General features: G+C 41.6%; 1 protein-coding gene across 6 annotated transcripts in view; it reads right to left on the reverse strand.

Annotated features, from left to right (window-relative positions):
• The window catches only part of LOC127433226 (protein Hook homolog 3-like), a 41,076-nt gene that overhangs the window by 10,750 nt on the left and 17,826 nt on the right, over nucleotides 1-12,500 (reverse strand). For all 6 annotated transcript variants that reach the window (XR_007895862.1, XM_051684949.1, XM_051684953.1 and 3 more), the window contains exons 6-16: nucleotides 11,674-11,741; nucleotides 11,514-11,576; nucleotides 10,509-10,592; nucleotides 7,655-7,818; nucleotides 6,838-6,978; nucleotides 6,518-6,719; nucleotides 4,068-4,178; nucleotides 3,694-3,778; nucleotides 3,544-3,613; nucleotides 3,105-3,245; nucleotides 2,833-2,920 (exon numbers count right to left, since the gene is read on the reverse strand). Coding sequence is in view for 5 of the 6 variants with exons in the window: in XM_051684949.1 (XP_051540909.1) it covers nucleotides 2,833-2,920; nucleotides 3,105-3,245; nucleotides 3,544-3,613; nucleotides 3,694-3,778; nucleotides 4,068-4,178; nucleotides 6,518-6,719; nucleotides 6,838-6,978; nucleotides 7,655-7,818; nucleotides 10,509-10,592; nucleotides 11,514-11,576; nucleotides 11,674-11,741 (1,217 nt within the window). In the remaining variant the exon portion in view is untranslated. The remainder of the gene's footprint in view (nucleotides 1-2,832; nucleotides 2,921-3,104; nucleotides 3,246-3,543; nucleotides 3,614-3,693; nucleotides 3,779-4,067; nucleotides 4,179-6,517; nucleotides 6,720-6,837; nucleotides 6,979-7,654; nucleotides 7,819-10,508; nucleotides 10,593-11,513; nucleotides 11,577-11,673; nucleotides 11,742-12,500) is intronic.

Here is a 12,500-nt window from a genome sequence, read left to right on the forward strand (position 1 = left end):
TAAGTATAAACTTTGTGATTTAAATGCACTTCATTTTAAATCCCTTTCATTAATGTTCGGCATATCCCTATTTGCTTTTAGTCGCACGTCTGATACCTTCCTAATTGTATGTTTTCATGGGTGTGGATTATGATAATTGTGAATGAACATGCATGCGCCCCGTATTTACAAATGTTTGTAATTCACAAACATACACACGTTTACCTAACAAATGTCTGTGTTAAGACCACAAGATCATATAGATTTACACTCTACAATATCAGGAAGATAAGACCCTTCCTCTCTGAACATGCCACACAACTGCTTGTTCAGTCACTTGTCATATCTAGACTGGACTACTGTAATGCTCTCATTGTAGGCCTCCCTGCATGTGCAATTAGACCCCTGCAAATGATCCAGAATGCAGCAGCACGTCTGGTCTTTAATGAACCAAAGAGAGCGCATGTTACACCAATCCTTGTCTCTCTCCACTGGCTGCTGGTTGATGCACGTATCAAGTTCAAGTCTCTGATGCTGGCATACAGAACAGTCACTGGGTCTGCTCCAGCATACCTAAAATCATTTCTGCAGAGCTACACGCCCACTAGAAGTCTGCGGTCGGCTAAAGAACATCGCCTTGTTGTACCAACACAAAGAGGCACCAAAACACTTTCCCGGACTTTCAGCTTCATCGTACCACGTTGGTGGAACGACCTTCCCAACTCCATCCGTGAAGCTGACTCACTTTCTGTCTTCAAAAAACGGCTAAAAACACATCTGTTCCATGAGCACTTAACCAGTCACTAAAGTTGCACTTTAATCTGTTTTGAATGCTATTCTGATGCTAGTGAAACTTTGTAATACAGCACTTTTCATACCACTGTCTCCTTAAGATGATTCGCTTATGTGTTCCTCTTTTGTACGTTTCTTTGGATAAAAGCGTCTGCCAAATGAATAAATGTAAATGTGTTTGTGAATCTGGAAGAAAGTTTTCGTGAAGGTTCATTTTACGTGTAAATTACTACAAATTCACTCATATATTTACAAAAGTTTCATGAATGAGGCCCACTGTGTGAACACTTCTTGAAGTGGTGGGATTCAGGGGAGCATTTTCCATCCTAATTAATTATTACATGGGAAAGACTTTGATTTGTTGTTCACACTGATGCGATTGAGGATTCACAATCCAATCCCTAAATGCATTACTGTTCGGCCCAATATTGTGGCCCTTGGGTTCAGGATCATGCTACAACATAAGTGACAACACACACACACACACACACACACACACACACACAGACAGACACACAGACAGACACACAGACAGACACACAGACACACACACAGACAGACACACAGACACAGACACACAGACACACACACACAGACACACAAACAGACACACACACACACAGACACACACACAGACACAGACACAGACACAGACACACACACAGACACACACACAGACACACACACAGACACACACACACACAGACACAGACACACACACACACACACAGACACAGACACAGACACACACACACACACACACACACACACAGACACACAAACAGACACACACACACACAGACACAGACACAGACACACACACACACAGACACAGACACAGACACAGACACAGACACAGACACACACACAGACACAGACACAGACACAGACACAGACACACACACAGACACAGACACAGACACAGACACAGACACACACACAGACACACACAGACACACACACAGACACACACACACACACAGACACACACAGACACACAAACACAGACACAGACACACACAGACACACACAGACACACAAACAGACACACAAACAGACACACACAGACACACACACAGACACAGACACACACACAGACACACACACAGACACACACACAGACACACAAACAGACACACAAACAGACACACACATACAGACACACAAACAGACACACAAACAGACACACAAACAGACACACAAACAGACACACACACACAGACAGACAGACACACAGACACACAGACAGACACACAGACACACACACACACACAGACACACACAGACACACAGACACAGACACAGACACACACACAGACACACACACAGACCGTTAGTACGAGTCAAACACAAGAGATGTTGTGATGCAGATGGTGCTGTTAAACACACTACAGTTATATATTTTCTATATTATCAGTGCACACCAGTAGCACGTCTCAAAACCGTGTCTGAATGTGCCGTCTAGACAGGTAACACACAGTAAGTGTTGAGATATAGCCCACAAGAGAACAGGAAAATCACAAACTCCAACGAGAAACACAGATTCCATCGGTCAGCGTGCACAGGTTCACATCAGAGAAACACAACTGGGTCCATGTTATGAGCACTTGTGGATTTCACAGTGACATTAAATCTTTGAAAGATATCGCGAGTTTTGTTTAAAGTAAACTAGATATCTACTGTATGAGCTCAACTGAGTAATTTCTGAAATAATCAGTAATTATTACTTAATGATGAAAGTCCACACACATTTCTGCTTATTTCTTCAGTGTCTTCAGTCATGCTGCTATTTTTGTCTTGCATCAGCTGATCGCTGAAATCAGATTTATCAGTCGCTACACCGCATATAAAACAGTGAACTGTGATTGGTCTCTTTGCATGCCAGTCAAACAGTCTCATCCTGTCTAAGTGCACGGATCACCATCAGAATAAACTGCAGTGTGGACCAGAATTAAGTCTTACAACACACGCACTGAACTGTGCTCATCATTAAACTGTATTAGTCACTGTCTGCAGACACATGCTGTACAATCAGATCATATAATGATGTTTGACACTCACATCCTCTAATTTAGATCTGTGTTCCTGAAGAGATTTCTGCAGCTCCTCCACCTGAGACTGACCCGTCAATAACCTCTGATTCACCCTCCTAACACACACACACACACACACTAAACAGTTCATAAACATACTAAATAATGTCTGAATGAAAAAGGTTTGTGTGAGTTTAGAAGATTGAAAACATCATTAGTGCAGTATAAAATCAGTTAAGTCAATGATATGTTCTTGTTCAGATATCTGAGTAAACATGTGTTCATGTGTGTGTTAGTCACCTGTTCTCACTCTCCAGTTCGTTCTTTCTGCTGTTGGCGTCCTCTAGTAAACTCTTGAGCAGAGCGATCTGTTCATTATCTGATCCCTCCTGCGCCAGTTTCAACATCTTATTCTCATGCTGCAGTCGAATCAGACGCTCCCTAACAACACAACACACAACACACAACACATGAGCAACAGCTGCATCAAACGATCTCACATATAGATCCTCAGAAGTATGCACAAATGTATTATATCCCTGTATGTCTCTGATGTGCACTCATCATGTAGTTTTTCATGATCATTTTCCACCCTCTCTCTGACTGTTTACTGCTGTACAAAACTACTAATCACCTGACAGGAAATAAAGGCCAGAGAATGACATGAAAATTAAAGAAGTTGATGTGCTCTGTAATGGATGAGCGTACAGTGTTCATGTGCATTCATGTATTCACCCACCGGATCTCTGGCGTGATGATCTCTGCAGCCAGCGAATCAGACGCCTCGTTACTGCCGAGCGGCACCAGACCTGATCAAACACTCATAATGAGACACACACCAGCGTTTACTACATCCTGTTTACAGGTGTGACAGTGAGTGAATGTGTACCTGATGTCAGCTGACACTCTTGAGCTTTAACACACTTCAGCTCTTCAATCGTGTCCTTCAGAGAGTCTCGTTCTGTCCTCATACGCTACACACACACACAGGCAGAAAGACTGTTAACAATAAGACAAAATCTCATGAATCGCTGAAATATCTCTGATATTTTGTATTGAGTGTCCATTCCTCTCAATCATAATAAAGTCTTACAGGAATTAGAGGAGGAAGAGCACATGAACGATCAAAACAGACAGACACGAGAGAACAGATCACAGAAACAGTTCAGTAACGCATCCGAGATGAGCCCTACAGATACAGTCATTCATATATCAACATGAATCCAGCTGTTTCCTGAGTCACATGATGACGAGTGTTCTTACGTCTTTCTCCTTCTGAAGCGAGTCCACTTTCTCCTTCACTCGTTTATACTCAAACTCCATCTTATCTGCTTTCTTGGACTCTTCAGAGAGTTTGTTCTGAAGCTCCACCACCTGACAAACATGACATCACAGACTCAAACATCTCTGCATCATTTCTAGGGATGTCCAGACACTGTGTTCATCTACTTGAACAAATAACACAATATTGTTGAAAATTAAGCTGAAGTGACTGTAACAAGGAAAAAACTCCTTTAAATGTTATTTAGTGGTGAAAAAAACCCCCAAAGATTTGAGGAGGAACCTGACTTCTGGTTTTATGATCTATGTACATAATCCAATTTTATTTAGCGGCTTGAGCAAAAACCGATCGGCACACATAATTTGTTTTGCCCTCTTCCCGGTTTCACTTTGCATGTAAACTTTACCGCCATTATTACCGGCCTCTAACACGTGCGTAAGTGTTGTGCTCAAAGCTGTTTACATTTTGAAGTCAAAAGCAGATAATTATAAGTCTAATGTAATCACAGGTTTTTTTATATTTATTTATTTTTATTCCTTTTTCTCCCCAATTTTGGAATGCCCAATTCCCACTACTTAGTAGGTCCTCGTGGTGGCGCGGTTACTCACCTCAATCCGGGTGGTGGAGGACAAGTCTCAGTTGCCTCCGCTTCCGAGACCGTCAATCCGTGCATCTTATCATGTGACTCGTTGTGCATGACACCGCGGAGACTCACAGCATGTGGAGGCTCATGCTACTCTCCACGATCCACACACAACTTACCACACGCCCCATTGAGAGCGAGAACCACTAATCACGACCACGAGGAGGTTACCCCATGTGACTCTACCCTCCCTAGCAACCGGGCCAATTTGGTTGCTTAGGAGACCTAGCTGGAGTCACTCAGCACGCCCTGGATTCAAACTCACGACTCCAGGTGTGATAGTCAGCATTAATACTCGCTGAGATACCCAGACCCCATGTAATTGCAGGTTTCTTACATTGTTGGTTTTTTGAATAAGCTGTTTTTTGATAGTTTTGACTCAATTTATGAGCGTCCTGCTGTGCATGTCACACTCAGTGTCAGCTGTTAAACTTACTGCTGCTGTTTCTGCCTCACAAATACACCAGAAATGCTTTGTTGATGAGAGAGGTCAACAGAGAATGGCCAGACTGGCACAATTAAGGTGAGAAGAATATCATCTCAGAATGCACAACATATCGAACCTTGAGGCAGATGGACGACATCAGCAGAGGACCCCTCTGGGGACCACTACTGTCAGCTTAGAACAGGAAACTGAGGCCGAAGTGGGCACAGGCTCACCAAAACTGGACTGCAGACGATTGGAAAAACATTACCTGGTCTGACAAATCTGGATTTCTGCTGAGGTACACAGATGGTACACAGCCTCAGTTTTCTGTTCTAGGGGTCTTCTGCTGTTGTAACCCATCCTCAAACCAGTCTGGCCATTCTCTGTTGACCTCTCTCATCAACAAAGCATTTCAATCCACAGAACTGCCGCTCACTGGATGTTCTGGGTAAATTCTAGAGACGGTTGTGTGTGAAAATCCCAGAAATACTCAAACCAGCCCGTCTGGAACCAACAATCATGCCACACTCCAAATCACTGAGATCACATTTTTCCCCATTCTGATGGTTGATGTGAACTTTAACTGAAGCTCCTGACCCGTATCTGCATGATTTTATACACTGTTCCAGAGACAGTTTAGTCTGTTGTACTTCATGCTCATGAGACTGCCACAGTTCTTATTTCATTTCGAGTTGGACATTCAGAACTTGTGCATCACTATGGAAATAATTCAGTAACCGCTCCGACTGATGTACAAGTGTCTGTGTTCCACTAAAAAAACCGTCTCAGAGTCATTCACTGGAGATTTGGACTACGCTGAAAGCGCCGCATGCTTTATGCTGGAGAGTCAGTAGAGGGCAGCGCTGCCACTGAATGCGCTGCAGGAAACACTTATCTTAGACAGTGTTCGGTCCGCATCGGTGGAAAATAGCACATCAGGAACCGTTAATGGAACTGAACATCATAATCATTCGACAGAGATTGCAGGAGTGGATTTCCAGTTATATGTCAGATATGAATTAGAATAAACAGATTTCAATACTTATTATCAGGGATGCAAACTCATGAGAAAAAGGTGACAGTCATTGCAGGTGTTCCAGGTGGATATTTTCAGTTTATTTGTTATTTTAAATCTTTTTTTAAGTGTTTAAGCTTAAAGTAACCCTTTCAAGTCATTTTAATAAAACAGTTTGGGCAAATTAGTTTCAGAAAAGGTGACTTTAGCTGAAAGGTGAGTAGTTTGCCTGTATTAGTCTCCTATAACTCAAAATCCATCTAGAGGTTTGAATGCGGCTCAATGGAGGACGGGTTTCTACGAGCTGATGAGCAGGTTCAGTTATGATGATGTGATGGTGTCACACCTGTCTCTTGTACGTCTCCAGTTGTCCTCGTGCGGTGTTGGCCTTGCGCAGATCTTCCTCCAGACTCACAGTGTTCTGCATGTAACTCGTGTTCTTCTCCTCTAACAGCTTCACCTGACGACGCAGATCTCCAAGATCCTCCAGCTTCTTCTTGTACACTTCAATCTGAGCCTCCAGCTTAGACACCTTATCAGACGAGTGCCTGAGACAGACACACACACACACACAAATGAACAATTGCAGATTGTTACATATTTTAAATCAGTAATGAAATCTGACAACAATGACATCATCCCTCTGACCTTGGGTGTGTATCTCACCTGAGCACATCCATCTCATCTTTGAGCGACTGCGCCTCCTCAGCCAGAGAGGTCAACTCCTCATTCTGACCTCTGACCTCCAGTAACTCCTTCTCCAGCTCCTCACAGCGGATGCGGTAATCGTCCTTAGCAGCCTCCAACCTAATACACACACACACATGAAACTTATAAACAGTAATAAATGTGAACTGAATGACAGCTCACCGGACTCATTCTAAGTTTGTGTGACATAATAAAAGTGAAGTGTCAGCTGAAAGCTGACGGTAACGTAACACGTTTGTCCTGTGTATAAAGTGAGAGTGAACTGTGCCCGAGTCAGTCCTGAAGCCCAGACGTGCTCTACTGACAAGATGCACACCGTTCAGATGCCCCAGTGAGAGGGTGGCAGTGCCCATTAGTCCCCCGTGTGCCCACCTGTGCTCTGAGCTGTTACCTCCACTGGGGCAGTGTGAGTATCTGAAGGGGCAGAGACTGACAGTCCCAGCTCAACTGAGACGCGTCCAACACACTCATCCTGTCATAAAACCCACACGTGTGTCATTATGAGTGACAGTCTATGGGATCTGTCTGATTTCTGATCGCTCACTGTGTGAAAACAGTAAGTCTGATCAGTTAGAAAAGACATAGCACACTATTCCAGAACAATTTGTTGGCTGTAGTCTGAAAGCTCCAGGACGAGTTAGAGTCAGATATTCTGAAAAAACCCTAAACCAAGTTTGAAGAATAACAGTATCAAGCCAACAGAATCAACATCATGTCTAATTTTCAACAATATCACATGAGCAGCATTCAAGAGAGGAGTCTGTGCGTGTCTCACCTGAATGTCTCCTCCTGCAGCTGTTCTAGTTGCGTCTGCAGCTGCAGGTGTCTGCGACCCGCTGGACTGTTCAGGTCCTCAATGGAGTCTGACTGATTGAGACGCTCCATCAACACCTGATTCTCTGCCAACAGACTGCCCTTCTCTTCCTGTAGAGCTGCCACCTGACACACATCAGACGTTTACATGTTAGTGTGAGCTTTCAGTCAGAAGAAACTTTTATAAACGACAACAGGCTTGAGATAAAGTCAAAACCTAAATAAATATTCAAATTCATATTTAAAATGAAGCACTTAAATATTGAGATGCTATTGAAACCTGTCAATGATGTGAGTAAAATGAAACTGTCAAATCATTTCTATGAAAAAGAATGAATTAAACGGATGAAAACAGAATTCAATGTGTGTACAAATCATGCAGTTTGTCTACAGCACACAGGAAGGGGTGGTACACTCTACACTCAAGCCAAGCAGCGGTGATTTGATCAATCACGTTCAGATTCAAACGCAAATACTGTATTCCTGCATATTTAATACATGATTAAAATGGAATTATGGGTAATTTAGCTGCATTGTGGATCTCTGTTCGTGTAGATATAATACAAGGAGTCAGTGCAAAGAAACAAAGCGCTAGAGTCCGTGTGTAGAAATAAAGCGCTAGAGTCTGAGTGTAGAAATAAAGCGCTAGAGTCCGTGTGTAGAAATAAAGCGCTAGAGTCCGTGTGTAGAAATAAAGTGCTAGAGTCTGAGTGTAGAAATAAAGCGCTAGAGTCCGTGTGTAGAAATAAAGCGCTAGAGTCCGTGTGTAGAAATAAAGCGCTAGAGTCTGAGTGTAGAAATAAAGCGCTAGAGTCCGTGTGTAGAAATAAAGCGCTAGAGTCCGAGTGTAGAAATAAAGCGCTAGAGTCCGAGTGTAGAAATAAAGCGCTAGAGTCCGAGTGTAGCAATAAAGCGCTAGAGTCCGAGTGTAGATATAAAGCCCTAGAGTCCGTGTGTAGATATGAAGCGCTAGAGTCCGTGTACAGATAAAAAGCGCTAGAGTCCGTGTGTAGATGTGAAGCGCTAGAGTCCGGGTGTAGATATGAAGCGCTAGAGTCCGTGTGTAGATAGAAAAGTCTAGAGTCCTCACGTTGATAGAAAAAGATTTAAAACGCTGAAGTCCATGTGTAAAACACTTGAGTCTGTATGTAGATATACAACACTTGAGTCTGTGTGTAGACACACAACACTAGAGTTTGTGTGTAGATATACAACACTAGAGTCTGTGTGTAGGTATACAACACTAGAGTCTGTGTGTAGGTATACAACACTAGAGTCGGTGTGTAGACATACAACACTAGAGTCTGTGTGTAGACATACAACACTAGAGTCGGTGTGTAGACATACAACACTAGAGTCGGTGTGTAGACATACAACACTAGAGTCGGTGTGTAGACATACAACACTAGAGTCGGTGTGTAGACATACAACACTAGAGTCGGTGTGTAGACATACAACACTAGAGTCTGTGTGTAGATACACAACACTTGAGCCTGTGTGTAGATACACAACACTTGAGTCTGTGTGTAGACATACAACACTAGAGTCTGTGTGTAGACATACAACACTAGAGTCTGTGTGTAGACATACAACACTAGAGTCTGTGTGTAGACATACAACACTTGAGTCTGTGTGTAGACATACAACACTAGAGTCTGTGTGTAGACATACAACACTTGAGCCTGTGTGTAGATACACAACACTTGAGCCTGTGTGTAGATACACAACACTTGAGTCTGTGTGTAGATACACAACACTTGAGTCTGTGTGTAGACATACAACACTAGAGTCTGTGTGTAGACATACAACACTAGAGTCTGTGTGTAGACATACAACACTAGAGTCTGTGTGTAGACATACAACACTAGAGTCTGTGTGTAGACATACAACACTAGAGTCTGTGTATTCATAAAAAATGCTAGAGTCTGCATAAGACTGCTGATTGGTCGTGCTGCCCATGGTGGCGTCTGCTGCTGCTGCAAAGACTCATGGGTAAGCACTTTCTTCTGTTGCCATGGGAACTATAGGGCAGCAGTGTCACATGTGAAGGAGTGAGGATTAGACTGTGGGGTGACAGCACACACACACACACACACACACACACACACACACACACACACACCGGAATAATTACTTTATTCTAATTTATTTTGATTCTTCTCAGTCCTGAAGTTTTCGATTACAATGATAACCACACCACACACACACACACACACACTTGGAGTTAAAGGGTCTGCACGCCACTCGGGTATGTTATCAAGCAGGCAGAAAACTCTGAAGGCAAAAACAGCACAGTAACAGCAGAAGAAATGAAAGACATTTACCCTCTCCTCTAGCTCAATTAATTCTAACCTCAGTCTATCTCGCTCCTCTTGGACAAGGTACGCCTTCAAAAGCAACGCAAAGGAGGAGCAGTTACCACAAAACAACAAAGAAAACAACTAAATAATACACTACAGTACTGAAATCTATGATGCTGTTACCGTTCAGTACATGAATAAAGCACAGCTACGAAGAACATGAAGACTGAGGTCGGTATATTCATCGCTGTGAGAATACTGCTGCTGAATTACACACATACATTCAGCAAAACCCACACATTACTAATAATGTGCATGACCCTTAGAGCTTTGGGTATGAGGAAAGCGCATTACAAATAAAATGCATTATTATTATTATTATTAATAACATGGTAGAAATGTCATACTAATAGAAATCATTCTCCTGTAACTCAATGAGAAAAACTACAAACTACATGAAGATGTTATGAATTAGATGACAGATAAGACAAACGCGAGAGGAAACGGCATCTTTACCTGCATGTCGAGCTCATGACAGCGTTGAGAGATTTCCTCTTTAATGGCCAACGCATCGTTCAACTCCTCCACTGTCGTCTTCAACTGAATAAAGACAAACAAAACATCAAATCATGAGTGTATTAATTCAGCCAAAGAGGGAATTTCAGATTGCTCTAATAAAGCAGTGTTGCTGCAAAGTTTTTAAAATCAAATGTAAGACTTTTTAAGACCTGAACAGATCAAATTAATGTATCCCCATACCAAAACAAACCCACCAAAAAAAAAGAGGTTTATGTACCATTATATAAATAAATACAATTTAGAGGTCGACCAATACATTAAATGTTCTTCCTGTGATGGGGAGGGCCAGACAGAGGCTACAAGAGTCCAAACTGAATTAAATTCCATATGCAGTTTATGGGGCAACCAAAAAAGATTTGATACATAGCGTGGAACTTTTAACATTAAAGGCTAAAATACAGCGGGGACTCTTATTTTGAAATGTTTGTGCTTCATTGCTTCCAGCTGCTCATTCAAACAGATAAGGGAAATAAAATGAGAACTCCTACAATAATCTACAGTATATTACAATATAAACAATTAAAAGTAAACATTGTCATATTTCATCAACACTACATCATCATCGTCAACAGCTGATCGTTAGTGATCGTTTGTCATAAATTTCCGATATGTCCTAATGATTGTGAACTGTTCTGCAACAGTTGAAAACACTCACAAGCCCCCGTGTGTTTGGAGAAAATACAACAATGCCACATTTTCACTGAAGGATGCAGCGCATGCATTTACTGAATTAAATCATATTCTTTTGAAGTTTAATAATCACATTGTCATATCACGATTCCTGTCTTTCCGCCCCCAAATTTAAGACCTCTTTAAATGATTATTAAGACTTTTGTGGAATCATTTAAGATATTTAAGACTTTTTATGACCTTACATTTTGGAAAACTGAATTTAAGACATTTTAAGACTTTTTAAGGATCTGCGGGAAACCCCCGTTGTACCTGTCTGTCCAGGTCACCATACGAGTCACTTCCTGTGGACACGGGCATCTCTTTACTCATCAGCTGTGAGGAGAACAGAGACACATTAAATAAATAATCAGCAGCGGTCTTGATTTCACACACAAACACAACATATCCATCACTGATGAGAGATGCTGACCTCTTGGATGGCTGTCATGACGACGTGCTGGACCGACTCCTCCATCATCATTATGCTCTGGATGTATTCTGGAAAACAGGAAGTTCAGGACACCAGTTGCATCAGGAACAGACTGAGGCAAAGTCACATAATATACAAAACGTCCTTAATTAAAAGGAAGAATTATTGACCCGTCACTTTGGAAGTTTTGGATAGTTTTAAAAGAAAGTTGTTTGTTTCGAAATGAACATACTGTATAGTACCAGCAAAGATTTTTCAGATTTCACATTTTGCCTTTTTGGTGACTTGATAAAACTACCTGATCTAAGAAATAATGCACAGTTAATTAAGATGTTAATTAAGAAGTATTTCATGTATTCCAAATGCTTCTTTCTCTCTGGTTGACCGTGAAAGTTTGACCAATTAGCAACAGTAACTAAGGAGGGCAGGGTTTGTACACATTTTGACTAGTACATTTCCATGAACTTCCAAAACTCAACTTCTTTTGCAGATTTTTCAAATGTTTCTACCTGTTGGTAAAACATTATATTCAGCACACACCTTATACAACAGCACTAAATCAATGACACAACTGCATCTGCTTTGTAATAATTCACCCAGTTTTTTATTATTATTATTATTATTTTTTTTTGCCTTTCTTCTCCTCTTCCCTCATCTTTTGGACAGTCAGTCTTGGAAGCCCTCTATTTTGTGCTCACTATTTTGAACACTTCACCTTTTTAATGCCTTAAATTATTTAAATTAATGCATAGATTTTAAATGATTAAAAACGTACATGTTTGTTCAGCGGGGTGTAAAACTAACGTTTTGACCACCAGACACAGTGG

This window comes from Myxocyprinus asiaticus, chromosome 4 (genome assembly GCF_019703515.2).
Source record: "Myxocyprinus asiaticus isolate MX2 ecotype Aquarium Trade chromosome 4, UBuf_Myxa_2, whole genome shotgun sequence".
NCBI lineage: Eukaryota > Metazoa > Chordata > Actinopteri > Cypriniformes > Catostomidae > Myxocyprinus > Myxocyprinus asiaticus.